The sequence below is a fragment of the Pteropus medius genome, unplaced genomic scaffold, assembly GCF_902729225.1.
Source record: "Pteropus medius unplaced genomic scaffold, Ma_sr-lr_union100, whole genome shotgun sequence".
NCBI lineage: Eukaryota > Metazoa > Chordata > Mammalia > Chiroptera > Pteropodidae > Pteropus > Pteropus medius.
The window spans coordinates 9,037,691-9,054,785 of NW_024356249.1; the positions used below are offsets into that span (position 1 = coordinate 9,037,691).

The window sequence follows — 17,095 nt, forward strand, 5'->3', positions numbered from 1 at the left end:
CTCCGGGACAACCAATGAGAAGTTAAGCAATCACCGTAAGGAATCAGTGTACGCGAGGCGGTGACTTGGACCGTGCGACGGTCCCCTCCCCCCCACTTTAGCTCAGGAGGGACATGCTGAAGCACTGAGGTATGAAGAGTCAGACTATGATTTGCCGTTAGAATTGGTCTTTCCAGCTAATGACAGTAAATCTCTGGCATAGACGCTATTGGTCTTGAATGTCTTGTGATGTTATGAAATTCTGCAAGGAGTTTGCATCGAGTTCAATTTATTCAGAAGTTAAACATATTTAATAAGGTTCACTACTCTGCCAGAGTAAGTGTCTGCTGGTTTAGTATCCTTATAAAATATGTATATGTATAGGTAAATCATAGTTTTAAAGTATACGTAGAATGATTTAACCCAAAATCTGTTTTACCAAAATGTCTAATTAGAAGCAGCTGATGAAACTAAATCCAAAGTTTTGACAAGAGACTTACTCTCACTTGAAGCCGTGCTGCTTAGAAAACTTAAAAAAGCATGTGCCCTTAAAGCCATACAAGGAGAAGGAAGGAGGCACGCTCTCCGCTCTCCTGCTTGGGCCAGAAATTTGCATTTCTAAATATTTTGGAAAAGTCTACAGAAGTGTTAAAAGATTTTTATGCAAAATCAGTGAGTAGTGCTCATCAGAATTTCCTAATAACACAAAGACAAAGGCAAGTCCATACACACTTGATCAGATGTCAGAGGGATGGGAGGTGGACTATGAGGTCACCCTTAGACGGAGCTTCTGCCGGCTTTTTTTTTTTTTTTTCTCTGTCAACCCAATCATTACACAGATTCACCAGTGTGAATCAGGTGGACTTTTGTGAGAGAATAGTATGTGGTGGCCAGGACCTCTTTTGGGCATTTCTTCCTAAATGGAATACACAACAGATAAGGGAGTAGGGGAGGTAATACAGGGAAGCTACTCTTTCCAGCTCAGAAGGAGTTGATGAAGCCCATATATGCATTCAAGAAGCCCATGGGATCCTCTAGCTGTGGGTAGTGGCTAATGTGGTCATCCAGAATCGACACTGTGGACCGCGGCAGCGTTTTCCTAGTGGAAGAGAACAGCATGTAGGTGAACTTAAGGCTGGAGGGAGAGGGAGGTAAGCCAGTGGGCAGCCCCAGCAAATGCCCCTGCGGACAAGCCACACTGGAAGGAACCAACAAAGAGCTTATTCAGCTTCTAGCTTGGAATCGTATCTTAGGCAGATAAACTTGCCAATTCCATTTATGACGTATACAGACTAGTTTTTAAGTGTTCATAATCCAACAGACAACTTGAAAATATAACAGTTTTTCAAGGCAGGATGACTTCCAGCTCCTTAGAGAAGCAGGAGGCATCAAACGAGTGGGCCAGTGTCCAAGTAAAGATAACAAAAGACCTTCCTTAACCCTGGGAGGAGATGAGAGGGTATTCTGTTGAAAATTAAGTGCAAGCTATTTACTACTGGGTTGTTTCTACTAGGCCAGATGAAGGTATGGAACGTTCTCATGTGACAAAGTCAGTTAAGATATTTCGCATTCCGACACCTTCCGAGTAAGCACCTAGCGAAAATCACAGCCATTTCCCACAGTGAGCTCTCATCTCGCCCTGCAGTCTGTCTGCTCAGCTGAGGTTGGTGAGTTGGCTTTACAATCAGACTAAAGCAAACATTTCTTACAAAACTTTATCCGTTTCCATTCCTTGGTTCGCATGACAGCTTTTTCTTACCTGCACACTTAGAAATATGTCGTAGCCATGACAATGAAAACAGGCTGTATAAATGAAGAGAATGTGTAACTGAATTTCCTGACCTTTACATTTATGTGAGAATAAGATTCCCCAGCTCATCCTTTAATATGTTTCCTGGATGAACAGCCAGTGAGGTCGGAGACCGTGTCTGGAGCGACAGGCAGTCCTGTTCACTCTCAGGACAAGATGAGGAACTAATGACAAAGCCCCGAGGGAGACTCACCTGTACAGCTCCAAAAACTCCGGGTAGGGATTCACCGGATCCAGAGGCCCGTAGATGAAATGAACTGGGAAAGAGGAGAGAAACGAATTACGACCAGCTCTCACATCTAATCCGTTCCCCTCCCCCCACGCTAAAGTTATTCCTATGATGGAAAATCATAACTTCGTTCAATAAGTAGGGTATTAGAAACTTCTGGGAATAAGCCAAAAACTGAGGCCACTCGGGACATTTTCTCCTATATTCAGCCATTCAGTCCCTCCTGCAGCTCTTCTGTGCCCTGGACCAAAAGGAATAAGCCCCACTTTCAGCATTCTCTTTCTGTAAATCCGGGATAGTCATTCTTTACGTCTCTCTCCAATTATAACTGACCCTTGACACCAGAAATCAACCAACAATTTCTCGAACACTATTATGTGCGAGACACACGGCACCGATATTTTTTAAATCTGTAAGAATGAAGAGAAATGAGCAGAAACCACCTGTAGTCTCTCGATTAGTAATCTTAACCAACTTCTATCCCAGCAACTCAGCGTATAATGTGGCAGCCACCGACAATGCTCAGAAACCAGTCCAACTCCCACTCCCGACAGTGACACCCACTGCCTTAGCGATAGATTTCAGTTATTTTCTAGACTGTCACAACACGTCATCGGTGTTGCAGATGTTGGAGAGGGCTGCCAGATCAAAGGATGACCAATTAAATTTGAATTTCGGATGAGTTTTTTTAGCATAAGTATGTCCCAACTATCGCACAGCACATACTTATCCTTTAAAAAGCATTTGCTGTTCATCTTAAACTCCAGTTTAGCTAGATGTTTTATATTTTTGTTAGCTATATGCGGCGGTTATTTTAACCCCCGAGTCCTTCAGTTTTCCTATCAAGATGTAACACTGAGATACTCACTGGGAATAGTTACAGAGGCAAGAGCTCCCACCCAGCGTCTTCGAAACTTCTTCCTCTGATTGATGTACTGTAAGAGACTGTAGGACAAGTCGGTCAGCAGGAGTAGGACAAGAAACTATTGTTCTAGGGATGCAAAGGCCTGACATGAGTCACGAGGAACACAATATATGTTTTCTTAATCCAGGAGCAACTTGGCACCCCTGGGAATGGCCCACTTACCCATTTCTGTTAACTTCTAGAGTTAACTCCCATGTAGCGATAGCAGCGATCATGCCCATCACTGATGGAAGAATTAATGTTTCTTTGCGTTTATTAAGCAGGGAATGAGATCTAGAAAGGCTGAAATTAGTTTGGGTTGTAAGTGACTAAAGCCCATGTCTAAGGTTCCGATCACTGCTCTACTACTAACTAGTTGTGTGACTCAAGGGTGTAACAGGCCTTTTTTGACCTGCTTCCTCCTCCTTAAGAGGACTGAATGAACAGGATCTCAATCTACATCTACTTCTAAAATTCTAAGTGTTGAAGCTGATAAACACAAACACAGCCAAATTTTAGAACTCAAACTCATGTATTCTAATTATCCTGCCTGGAAACTCCAGAAGTTATGAACCTCAAATGTCACCTTTTAGAAGTGGCATTTCCATTTTGGAAAGGAAAGTATAAAGGAATTTTAAAAGAGGGTTTTGTTTTGCAATTTTTTGATCAAGATCCCAGAGAGATTGGGGTGGAGGGAGGAATGGCTCTCTCCCCCTCACAATTCTCAGCAAGGCCATCAGATAAAACAGTGTACGCTACACTGACCCAGCTAGTTATGCATGTCACCATCTGTGAAAGCGGCATTCGAACCAAGGCGTGGGAATGCCTTGTACAAGACAGAAAAATCTCCCCTCTCAGTCTCCGTTGCTACAGAGAAAATATTTTGTAAAAAGGAAGAGACCTGTACTATGAGAGAGGCACTAAATGCCTTTCACAACTATGATCAGACATGTTAAGGCATTTAATATTAATGAAAAGTCTAAAGGATCTGCCAGCCAATCAGCCAGTTACAAATGACTTAGCATGAGAATCTGCAGTTTATCCAAACCTTTTGTGCCATGTGGCTCAGGCTCAGGGCTCACTCTCGTCTCTCTTTCTTCTTAGTATAGACTGTGACTTTTTCGTTTACCTTGTAAGTCATAACCAACCTTCTTGTGACAGGGCAGTGCCAGCCAAGAACAAAACAAGCAACCTCACACCTTTCCCCACATTCCAAAAGAAAGCCTCTCCAAAAACCAAAGCAAAGGGCCACTTCTTACCTGTCGATAACTAAGTTCCCATCATTGTTGCGTATCCCTGCCCACATGTCCCACAGCTCACTCTCCGAAGGTCGGGTGTATGGCCCAAAGACTGGGGTGAGACTGAGAGTCCAAAGAAAACAGAAAGATACGTGTGAGAATTCAGAATGTCAAATATGATTGGAACCTCAGAGGTCACGTAGTCTGACCCGGAACTGATTTATGAATTCGTTCTTCTACTTCCATGGCAAGTGGCCGACACCTTTGCATTAAAATATCAAACCCTAGAATTTGGCCCAGAATCTTAATGGCAACAACTTTCTACCACATTGTCCCCAGGTTGCAATGAACCGGTCTTTGACAGTGACTCACCCTCGAGAGAATACAAAGAAGTTCATCAGTCGTGTGAGGATAGGTGACAGCACGCCTCCATCTTTAAGCAGCTATAGGTAAATAGATAAAAGTAAGAATCAAGAATCCAGAGAGAGAGAGGACAGCTAACCAGGACAAAAAGTTTTATATGAGGAACTAAAAAGACTTTAGGCAAATCTCCTACTGGAAGGTCTGGTCAGTGGCTTTTAGTTTTTTGTTCTGCTTACCCAAATCCTTCTCCCATGGAAGACAAATCTATTTCTAATTCACATTAAGATAACATTTCTACATTTCACTAAACCCCTAAGACAATTAACTGATATAGTCAACTTTAGATTAGGATCCCAGTTTGTTCTAACATCAATGCTAATGACACAAATCTTTAGATTTCTCCAAGTATCTGTTGAGCTCTTATTCTCAGAAAGTTTTAGGCTTTATGTAGGGGTCACTTCCACCGCTTTATCTGCATAAGAAGGAAAAAACTAACTTCATTAATGTAAATTGATGAGAAGGAGTTTAACTACAGGCCCTTATAAAGGTCCCAGCATTATTTGTCAGTATAAACCTTAAGAATCAAACATCTAGTCAGGGCATTAGCCAACCTTTTGGAGAAGGAGAGGACGGTGAGTCTCAGGAAATATACCTGAAGGAGAAGAGATTTAAGTTAGTCATTTTCCAACAACTTTAGGGCAAACATAGGCCTGTCATTTGAAACTATCTACCCTACTCACTTCTAACCTCTGGGAACTTTACTGCTGAAATCCAAATTACAGATAAAAACTTAGTATCGTCATCTACTTCCTTCCCCGGGAATTCTGGGTTTAACAGAAAAGTATCCCACTGGGATTACTTTCCCAATTTTAAGGGTAGAGAAACAGGAAAAATATTTTACATGGTCATCCATACTGCTGATGACGAGGCTCTGACGTTCCCGCCCATTCCTCAGAACACATAGTGTTGACCTGGGCAGCAAAAGAATCTGGAGATTTTTCCGGAAGTGTAGTTCCTTAAAAGAAAAAACCTAGATTTTTCCTTTTCCGTTTTTCTCCAGAATTAATGGGAGAAAGCCTTGAGCCCTGGTTATAAAGGGACAAACAGACTTCTTTCCCAGTCTGCCCAGGAGGTATTCAGGGGACATTTGGAGATTCAGGGATTTACAGGACAGACTCAGTGGCACGCAAAGAAAAAGAAATATCTCCAAAAGGTCTAATCAATGTTCACTAATTTCTAACTGAAAGTTGGCACTGCCATAATTAAGAGTTTACGAAACTGCAGTAGCATTAGAAGTACCTGTGGCTTCCTATCAAATATTTGCATAACCCACCACAGCTGTTACAGATAGTAGGAATATTTACACACCTAAATACTTCTAATAGTTTACTACACCCACCACTAGATCTTGCTGCATAATGCATTTTAAAAAGCACGTATTTTTATAACACAGCTTTTTATTAACTATATGTCAATATAATCAGTTTCCTTTGTAATCCTATTCATTTTATTTTTTATATTTAAAAACATGATTTTGAGAAAGGGTCAATAAATCTTATCAGACCACTAAAGCGGTTCATGGCACAAAAAAGGTAAAGATTCCCTAATTTAATTGTGTCTGTTTGCAATACCGTCAGATTACTGCTTAGATGTCACCTGCCACCCACCGCCAAGGCAATTACCTCCATTTGACAGACAGAGACTCTTTATGGTAAGCCGACCAGATCGATTCTGCTTGAACCTAGAAACGAGAGGGAAACACACATCTGACTGAGTTGACCCGTACAGATGTAGCGACTAAAGACAAACTTCCCAAGAGGCAATAGAGCTAGAAAGAACCCAGGAGCAATTTACTTTTCCCGGCCTCCTGAATGAGTGAAACCTGTGAATAGAGCAGAAGTCTATGGCCTCACCGACCTATAGAGCAGCTCCTGAGCAACGATGTCTCCATAATCATGAGACAAAAGGTTGATCCTGCGGTTCTGGAGCCCCAGATGCCGCAAAAGCGCTTCCACGATGCTGGCCTGCTCGAATATGGAGTAGTGATGTGGTCTCTAAGGGAAGGAAAGTCCAGATGCACAGGATGAGGTCAGGAGTGCGGTCTGCCAGGTGACCCTCCATCTTGTCCACCCCCACCCCGCGATGCTGGTCCCGTCCTGCTTACCGGTTTGTCACTGAAGCCAAAGCCTAAGAAATCGAGGGCGATCACTCGATGAAATCTCAGTGTCAGACCTTCCCAAATCTACAAGAAAGAAAGAGATGATTTGGACTTTTGGACGCTGCTGCTCCTCTTCTCCAACCTACACCAGCGTGAGCGCTTCATCCATTGCTCAGTTTAATGGACTTCAATAAAGGGAAAGTCACATGCAGCCACCACAGGCCCACAGATGAGCCTCTTGAACAGTGCTTTATTCCTAATAATTAATCTCCATTGAGGGAGGAACTCCAGCATTTTTAACTTGGCAGTGATACTTCCCAGATTTCCAAAGAGTTTTTTACTCCCTTACAGTAAATGAAAAAGTTCTATATTTAATCCTATTTTATTAAGCAATTCAAATATGCAAAAACCTTGCAGTGCTGACAACAAAGTTCTTGATTTTGAATTTCTAAATACCTAGTAGGACCTGGAAAGTCTGATTTCATTACCTTGTACCAATCATAGCTGGATGTTGGAAAGCCATGTAAAAGCACGACTATCTCCGGACTTCCAACCACACCCACAGAGTCTGGGAAGAAGGGGAGAGATCCGTTAAGCCAACTCCTTATAAAAATCACCGTGACGATATTAAATCTAAGTAATCTGGTATAAAGGACAAGAAATCCTGACCAAGTTAACGAAATTAAAATAATAGGTTTCTTTTTTAAACGCAAGCTTACTGCTTTAGGTAAAAACAGACATTGGATTTTTAAAAATCTGTATATTAAAAAATTATAAGTAGCATATTTTATATGAAAATACTTAGTCTGCTTAATTTCACCCAATTTTTTAAGTATTTCTCTTCTTTTTCTATATTATTAATATGCAAATTGCTTTTCACAGTAAACTTTCACAGTTAAAAGTATATGATCGCAATATATACACTACAGATTCTTTGTATCTTATCATTAATGACCTCACAGAAATTCTCAGAATGTAGCAACTCGTCCTCAACCTGATGAACACCTTTGTTTAGGCTGTTTCTCTAGCACTTTTATTTCTCACAGAAGAGACCCAATCCAATATCGAAAGCGCCATGCTCAAACTATTGCAAAATTCTAACTATAAAAGAGTTAATCAACATAGACATTAACATTTTGAATGCATTAGTTAGCCATTTAGACAGCAGAATGCCTTGCTAATAATATTAGATTAAAATCAACACGTTCATGTACTGCCAGTGGCATGAGAACTTGATAAGGTTTGCAAAATAATTTAGTTAGAAGCAATTACAAATTTTATATATTTTAGCCTAGACATCTTATTCTTCGGAATCCATGCAAATAAAATCATTCTGTTTACAATAAGTATAGTTGAAAACATAAGGAAAAAATAAATATATACATAAAGATTTCCCCTCGACATTAACTAAAACACTGAAAACTGGAAATGACCTAAATGACTAATAAAAATTATATACTTACTTAATCGAAATAGCAAATGAGAGGAGGTCAGGAGCAATAATGAAAAACGGTTTATGACAAACATTTTTCGTTATTGCTCTTGACCCCCGCCCAAAAGAAATCTTTTCCAATCTCGTTTTTTGGTTCTTTACCTATAAAATGAGGTTAATGGCACCTATCTCCAAGTACTGTTATAAAGATTAAATGAAATAATGAAGATTGAAAACATAATTCAATGCCTAACATATGGTAATTACTTGATAAGTAGCAGTCATAACAATTATCATTAGCAAATTAATTTATACAAAGTTGTATAAGACTTAAATCACATTTAATGATGTATATAACATAATCTTTATAGAAAACAAAATGAAATCGGGACTTGGGGGGGACAGAACCAACGGTAGCTTTATCTACGCATAATGTTTATGTCACGCGACGCTAGGAGCGCTCAAGAGGAAAAAACCTGTATCGATAGAAACCGAGCTATGGAAAAAATTATGCTAAAAAGTCAGTTCTGTAGAGACTGGAATCTCACTTCCACCACCCCTACCCTCCCAGCAGTTTTTTTTTTGGGGGGGGGCGGGCGGTTAGTCCATTCCTTCAGGCACACTTCCCAGAAAAAGGGGGTTTTCCCCTTGATCACTGAGGAACAGAGACCAATGGACACAAAATAAGTACCTCAGCGGGACCTATACACACAGGTGTTCCAACAGTCCTCCTCTTACCTTGGTAGAAGATGCGCAGTCCCTTGTAGGTGAAAAATTTGCCAGATGACTTCCATGAGTGAAGAGCGGGGGAAAGCTGGGGGGGCGGGATGTGCAGATAGGCAGCAAGCAGGGGAACGGCCAGTAGCCCCACCTGTACCCACCACTCCCTCATCCTGTAGGAAAACCAGAGATGTAAGCAGGTGATACTGTACACATTTCTACAAGCCCTAAACTGCTAAGACAAGTGGGAAATTTCCGTGCCATGCAGTGACTGCCCTGCCCTCTATCTGAACCATGGCAGAAAGTTACCGAGGAGAATGTAAGCTGCACCTCTGCCTGCTATGGCAATCACCATATTTGTTCACCATTCTGATTTTAAGGAAAAAAAATATTTTAGTATGTCGTCTTCCTCCTCATCTCCCCATTATAATCTCTCAGCCCCTCCCCTTGTGCTGTTCCCAAGACCTGCTGGAGAGGTTTTTATGTAAAGTAAAAGGAAGATTAAGTATTTTGCACCTTTTCTTTGGCTTTTATCAGAGCTTCCCAGGAAAAAAAAAAATTTCTTTCACATTTACTCTAAAAGCTCTACCATCTATCCACTGGCCCCCACCAGTATAAGGTTTTATATTTATTTATATAAAAAAAAAAAAAACCTTGGGTAGTAATATCACATGTCCTTAAGCAAAGAGCTGTTTTTGATTTTTTTAATATTTATCAACCCCCTGACCCCAGTGAAGCCGTGTTTGGTACTACTATATGGATTTTTGCTGAAGAGTCTGTGAAAGAAAGACGTTAGGTGCACTGGGCAGTCCATCATAAGCAGCTTTGTCATGACCCTGAATATCTAATCTCTTGAGAGGTCAGGGAAGCAGATTATATTTCTGCTTTTCTTAGCAGACTCTGGAGGAAGCCCCTATTTATTTAATTTCTTAGGACTCCTCTCTTCCCCCACCACGCGAAATAAATAAGTAAATAAGGCATAGCTCATACCCAACATCTGGGAAGTGATTTTGTCATTGGAAGGAGAGCATTGGTTTGCACACTTAACCGTTCCATGCCCAGGATTTTAAAGGTCCAGGTCAATTTAATTTATCCGTAATGACAATGAGTCCTACCTAAACAGGTATTAGAAACAGCTCTCTGTTTCTAGTTTATCAACTTGTGATGGCCACCAAAGAAAGAATTATCAGCAGAATGTAAGTTCTCTCAAAACAGCCAGAATGGAAATAACTTCTAATACCAAAAAACAAACAAACAAAAAAAAAACCCCACAGATCTATAAGAAAAATTGTCTAAGACCTGGTGGAAACCAGCTTTGTGTCTGCACGCATACCCTTCCACTGTAATACCTGTAATCTGACCACAATCCTGACCCATCACAAAATATTCCAACTCGCAAAACGCTTAAAAAAAAAAAAAAAAAACTCTAAAATAAGCATGTGGTTCCACGGTAGTAAAATAATGACATTCCTTAAAGAATATAATCTCTTTTGCTTATTTTTGCGTATCACTAAGGTAATTTTTTTTTCCTCCAAAGTTCCTGTCTATAAAACAAACCCAGTCAGTGATTTGGTTCACCTTTCAAGATATTAGAAATTAGAAAAAAATGCCTAAAACATGATCATTATATCACATTTTTCACCCCACAATAGTAGGAGGCTACCTCGCAAAACCTCCGTCAAAGATGAGATAAAAAGCATTAGGTTTCGACCGTCATTTTCTGAGCTATGTGTCCTAATGCTTCCGCTCATACATTTTCACGATATCATTACGCCTTATCCCTACGCTTCTCTCGTTCATTCACGGGTTCCAACAGCCGGATATCTGCAATGACTCAGCAGAGAGCCAGGAAGGGGTTACTAAAGGAGCAAGCAGAAGGAGCCCCCCACCCCAGTGGGGAGCGCGGGGGGGGGGGGAAGCAGGCGAACGACATACACACTGCTCCTGGACACCCCCATCCTCTACACTCTCCTTCCCTTTCACTCCAAGAAGCTAAAGGAAGCCGTTTTCTGTCTTATCTCAGTAAAAATGCCCCTAATAACATTTTAGGATTTTTAGCAGGGAAGCGATCTGGCAGTCTAAGCAAAATAGATTAAACAATTTTTTTATCAAAATCTCCATTATTTGATAAGCCATGAGTCGAGAGTATAAATTCAGCAAACCCCAGTACAAACTTGGAAATTAATCAACCTTTCCGAGCCCTGATTTCTTCAATCTTGTAAATAAGAAAACTACGATTAATACTACCAAACCTGCCCGCCTTACGGCATCGCCTTGAGATTAGGAACTACTTTGTGAACTAACGCAAGCAATTCATGTGTTACGTGGTGATTGGTGACATCATCATTCTCATTTAGCTTCTTGTTATTGAAATCTCAAAAATACTTACGCTCGGTGATAACGTAATGCAAGTTCTAGTCACACCTATGCGGTAAATCACGCCACGGCAATACCAGGGTCTTCAAATCCTAAACTGCGCAATAGCAATACTCGAGTCTTGAAATCCTAAATCGCACCATAGCAATAACCTGGGTCTTGAAATTCTAAATCGCACCAAGATGATATCCACTGTTAAAAGCCTAAAACACGCCATGGTGAAACCGGGTCCAGAAATCCTAAATTGCGCCACAGTAATGCCGGGTTCTCGAAATTCTAAATCATACCGAAGTGATGCGGTGATCTAAAAATCCTAAATTGTGCCAGGGACATACCCGGTTAAAATCCTGAATCGCGCCGAGGTAAAACTTGGGTCTAGAAATCCTAAATCACACCAGGGCGATGCCGGGATCCAGAAATCCTAAATCGCGCCAAGGCGATACCCGGATCTAAATATCCTAAACCGCGCCAAGGCGATGCCGGGATCCAGATATCCTAAAACGCTCCGGGGCGATACCGAGATCTAAATATCCTAAATCGCGCCAAGGCGATTCTGGCGTCCAGAAATCCTAAATCGCGCTAGCACAGCGCGGTGGGGCGGGGAGGTGTCTAAATATCCTCAATCACATCAGAGGCGAAACCAGAGACTAGAATCCTTAGTGGCGCCAGGGCAATGCCCGGTTCTAAAAAATCCTAAATCAGGAAGATCTGAACATTCTACTACGTGTAAAAGTGGCATCCCCTCTCAAATAGGAAGATCGAGTTCACAGGAAAGGCATGCAGGCCTCCCACGGGGCTTTCCCTCCATTGCAGGGGTCGTGGTCTGGCAGCCCCAGCTCGGACAGAGCCCTAACGCGCTAGCCCGCACCCGAGTGCCGGACCGCGGCTTTGAGCCAGCCACACCCCCTCGCGCTGGCCGCGCGCACCCACCTGCGGAGGCGATCTCGGCGCACCATGGCTGCGTCTTATCCCATGCCGCACGGCACACCGATTTGGAGCACAGGGGCGCCGCGGCACCCACAGCTGCACCCGCAGCTGCGTAGGGCCAGCACACAGCCCGTGAGGGCGGTGCCGGCCGCGGCAAGCAGCGAGCGGCCACTAGGGCGTACGCTGCGGCAATGCGCAAGGCGCGGCTGCCGCAGAGGAGGTGCCGGGATGTGCTGGTTGCGCGGCAGCGCGGAGCCAGTGGGCACCGACTTTTAGAGCCCACCCGGGCCCCGCCCCTGGTCCGCCCACCGCACCGCAGTGCTCCTCCCACCGCGGCCACCACCCCTCCCTGCAGCCCGGCTGCTGCTGTGGGGATGGGGCGCCCTTCTCACGGCCGCTCCTCCAAGGGGCACCTTCAGGGGTGTTAACCCCCACCAGCACCCAGCTACTCCCCCATGGCCCCCCAACCCTGGCTCCAGGTTCTGCAACAGAAATCCTTTTCTGGCGAATTAACGCCGCAGGAAAAGACAACAGACCCCCAAAATCCCAACCTTCCACTTAGACCACCCACAGGCTCCTCCACCCTCAGAGGTGGCCACTAGACCTCAGGTGTGGCGCCTGCTTGCGTCCTGCACTGCACCCGAGGCACGGGATCTGAATTGTGCGAGTACCAGACTCGAAGCAGCAGTCCACAAGCACCCTATGCCTCCTAGGTCCCTAACTATGGGTAACTACCAAAGGTACAAACAAGGAGCTATGGAACGGCAAGCTCTGTTGGACCTACCACCGGGCTAATCGGCTGATTCAGAGCTTGGCTACTACGGACCCAAAAGGGCAAAACAAGGGGAAAGTCTGGGTCTCTTGTTCAGCTACTGCTGCAGTACCCAGCACGTTTCCTTTACAGCAGCACGACTTAGGCCTCATTCCGGAGCCCAGCCGCAGCCTTCCCACAGCACCCGCTCCCAGCAAAGCGCCCGCTCCCAGCAAAGCGCCGTCCCACACCAGAAACAAATGGTCATCACAGTTATGAGACTAAAGCTCTCCTTTATGTAAGACTGGATTCACAGTGCAAGGGCCCAGTGGTACAGAAAAGAGGGAAGAATTTTTTCTTCATCCATAATCCTTTAAAAGGTATCTATTACGCCTCTGAAAAGAAAAGGGTAGAGAATCACAGTGTCTGTGATCGTTTTCCAGATGTAAATTGAAATTCTAACGAACGCACAGAGGCCGCTAGCGACCCAGACAGCCCTAGCAGTGCCGGCTCCCTCCAGCAGGGGCGCTGCAGGTCTCCCTTCCACACACGCCTGCCCGCCACTCCTCAGCCCAGGCAGCGCGGATGGCAAAGGCCGGTCCAGCCGAGCCCTAACAGTGCGCCATGGACCCGAGGGCCACCAACCACACATGGCAGAAAAGACCATCTATGAGTGTGTCATCAAAATGTGTGGCACAATCCAGAGTACGCTTCTGCTGGTGTCCAATTAAGAGGGTCATGAAACGAACGCTCATTTAGCACCTACAATGTGCTGAGAGCCGGGGATGGATCCAAACACGAACGAGAATGGCCCCTGCTGACCATCCAGTGAGGAAGACAAACAAGAATCAAAGCTGCTTAAATTTTCTCTTTAATTTCCTGTCCACATTTTGTGACAGGTTGGCCCCCCTCCCCCTCACATGTAAGGCCCTCAAAGGCAGAGTCCAAGTATTATTCACCTTTTGTATCCCCAGAGCCCGCCACGGTGCCGGCCACAAAGCAGGCCCCTAATAAATACTGCATGAATACGTCCAAGAATTTGAGGGCGTACAGGGGAGGAAGTAATTAAGGGAAGGGGGGAAGGGTTGTCTTGAATGATGAATAGACATTTACCAGAGAGACAAAGAGCATTCCAACCAGAGGCGACGGCATTTGCAAAGCACCGGAGGCGCAGGACCGCACAACCTTTGGGGAAAAATGCCAGTTCTTTGGGCTGGGGTGCCGACAGACAAAAAATTAGGCTAAAAAGAGTATTTCATCCTAAGGAGTTTAGAATTTGTCCTAAAGAAAGAGAGAAGCCACAGATGGATTTAAACCCTTTATGGCCTTAATTGGTTACTTAACAAAATTTAGATTAGTCCCTTTACAAATGGAGGATTACCTACTTAAACTAACCACCACCTTTAAGAGGCTGAATTACTTAGCAAAATTTAAATCGGTCCTTTCAACGGGGTAAAAGGCTTTCCTGTTTCAACTAAGACAACAATGGTAACAACTTTTATGTTATATTTTTTCATATTTATCGTCCTACAAACAAGTCCACACTCTCGTTCTCACCATACACCCGCATCCAAGATGAAGGCAATTTTGTATTTAATGGACAGAGTGCTCACAAAGGATCTGATTCTGAAAGCAAGAGGACATGTCCACCCACATGGAACAAGTGGGCAGACAGGAGGAGAGACCGTTGGGGGAGGGGACCAAGGGAGGCTCTTGAAGGCAAGAGGAATTCTAAGTCTGACGCTCAAGAGAAACCCTCCTGGACAGAGTGGCTAGGAAAAACTTCCTTGGAGGACGGATCGAGGTTGAGAAGGACTTAGGTGGTAAAGTGGTCCGGTTCGGACGAACCTTCAGCACAGAAGCTAGGAGACCAAAAAGCGCAGAGAGATCAGCTTGGCTAAAACCGGGAACTTGCTTTCAAGAAATCCGAGAGAGAAAATGCTAGCGCTAAGGTTCCAGGAGCCAAAGAGTTAATGACTTTTCTAAATGTGCCTGACTTACTTCCAGAGAGAAGCTTCCTCCACCGGGGAGGAATCTGGTCCAAGGTATAAAACCGTGGAGCGCCTGAGAAAACATGCGACATACATAAATCCAAAATCAGTCTCTTGCTTGCTCTCAGTGCACCCTTTCAGTTGGCTACAGATGCCCTACTTGACCGTCATTACATGCAGCAGTATTCCCACATAAGACGACCTCAAATCTGTGCAAAAATTAGTTGAGAGTTCCACATCTATCAGCCTGCCGACGTACAACAGCGGTATAAGATATCACCAGTCCAATAATCATATTTTTCCAACCCCAATTTAAGAGCCATAATATGACAAACAAGGATATTTATGGAGACAACAGGACAGAACTAGGATTGCCACTTTCAAGGGCCATAATTACTGATTCAGATAAACTAAAGAAGTTCAAGATGGGAAAAACTTGAACAGCAGCACGTGTTAAAGAGACAGGGTTTTAGTTGACAGTGAGTCTGTGTGATATGGCTCCAAAAAGCCATTATAGATCGTAGACTATAATTAGAGAGGTACCCAGCATAAGCTAATCCTACTCTTTTCTGCTAGTTAGACCTCACGGAAAGTGTTTTATTCTGCTCTACAGAGCAGATATTATGAGACACATAAACAAACAGGAATTTGTTCAGAGAAGATCAATTAAAACGCATTGCAAATTATGTCACTGAAGATGTAACAGCTCTCATATTTTAAGCTCCTACTATAGCATGGATCTTCACCCAATTTATCCCTAATCCTCACAATAACTTGCCTAGATGAGTATTTCATCTACACTTTCAAAGAAAGGTACAGCAGCTCAGACAGAGCACTAAGCGTTAGTATGTGAAGGGACTGGGAACTAAGCACAGATGTGTCTGGCTCCAAAGCTGGCGTTCTTTCCACTACCCCACACTGCCTCCCTGTTTAAAATAACTGTACATGTTTAGTTGGAAGAAAAGAAGCCTTGTGGAGGGAGTGGAAGAAGGAAATGTGTTAGCAGTCCTCAAATATTTGTGGAAGCAGCATTAGACATTTTATTCTGTATGGCTCCAATGAGTGCAAATTGTAGAGAAACAGATGTCGATTCAACATAAAGAATTTTCCAACAGTCGGTGCTGTCTAGAGACTGAGTGGCTCAGCCATTTGGGGATAGGACAAGTTCCCTATCACTCGAAACTGGGTAACGCTGCGGCAGGTATGCAAGCTCTGGACTCTGGATGAATGAATGAATGACCTTTAAGGTCTCTTCCCATCTGATAGAAACTAAGGTCCAGAGAGGTATTGAAACTTGCCCAGAGTGACGCTTCTACTGAAGGGTCAAATCCACAACTAGGTCTCCCCTTGTCCCTCAGCCCAGAGCTCTTTTTACAACATGCAGTTTCACGCCAAGGGCAAGACAAATTGAAGAAATTATCACTACAATTACATCACATTCCCTCTCAGCCAAATTTAACCAATATTTCTCCAAAGTGACTGGTATCTTCCTTCCTCTTTTATCCTCATTTTTGGGTAAAAGTCTTTGAGTGCAAGAAGTTCAAAAGATGAGTGGTAGAGCAGGGAAGCAATGGGGCTGAAAAATCCATTAACCAGATAAAATGAACCTAAGTGGCAGATGGTCGTTTCTATAGATTACAGTATCCCTGGGCAACCCTAAAATATCTCTACACACACTCTGTATTACTGGGCACATCCCATAATCCCACACCTAGTACAATTTCCCTGTTCTACACCTAGACTACATTTTATACTCACACACACACACACACACAAAATAGGTTGAAGGATTCAAAATAAAATCATATCTTGCATTTTTATATTCTCATCTGACGCTCACCACGGTCCTCTAAGGAAAACAGCTACTTTTCTTAAAACAGACAAGCAATTTCCTAGCCGCCTGGGGCACAGTATTTTTTTAAAAAAAAAAAAGAAAAAAAACAACAAAACTGCCTTCTAGATTAGATTATTCCTTCAGCCTGGATGCGTCAAACCAGAAGCAGATGTTTCCCTTTCCCTTGATTGCTAGCACCATCACCTCACACCTTCTTCAGCTGTCCCCCGCCCCCATGCCCTCCGGGGCCCCTACCCGCGCTATTAGAGTGCAGCGATTCTTTTCGGATCCTGTTACTGCCACGCTGGCCGGGCACCGACCCGCACTCGCTGCCCCAACTCCCACTCGGCGCCGGCGCCGTGCGGCCGCGTCCCCCACACCCA

General features: G+C 43.7%; 1 protein-coding gene across 1 annotated transcript; it reads right to left on the reverse strand.

Annotated features, from left to right (window-relative positions):
• Positions 1–621: 621 nt before the first annotated feature.
• Positions 622–12,384, reverse strand: MEST (mesoderm specific transcript). The gene is made up of 12 exons (XM_039861071.1): positions 12,140–12,384; positions 8,852–9,006; positions 7,170–7,249; positions 6,688–6,765; positions 6,441–6,577; positions 6,206–6,264; positions 5,135–5,175; positions 4,533–4,603; positions 4,182–4,283; positions 2,887–2,963; positions 1,983–2,046; positions 622–1,078 (listed from the first exon to the last, which is right to left on the reverse strand). The coding sequence occupies exons 1-12, from the start codon at positions 12,163–12,165 to the stop codon at positions 961–963; spliced, it is 1,008 nt and encodes a 335-aa protein (XP_039717005.1). The 5' UTR covers positions 12,166–12,384; the 3' UTR covers positions 622–960.
• Positions 12,385–17,095: the final 4,711 nt, after the last annotated feature.

What these genes read in the sequence shown, in the direction of transcription:
- MEST (XM_039861071.1), bottom strand. Translation starts at nt 12,165, where the DNA reads ATGGTGCGCCGAGATCGCCTCCGCAG. An exon ending in GCTCAGGAGCTGCTCTATAG is followed by an intron (nt 6,265 to 6,440) that starts GTCGGTGAGGCC and finishes TCTCGTTTCTAG; the next exon opens with GTTCAAGCAGAATCGATCTG. An exon ending in TGCCTCTGTAACTATTCCCA is followed by an intron (nt 2,047 to 2,886) that starts GTGAGTATCTCA and finishes CCTCTTTCCCAG; the next exon opens with TTCATTTCATCTACGGGCCT.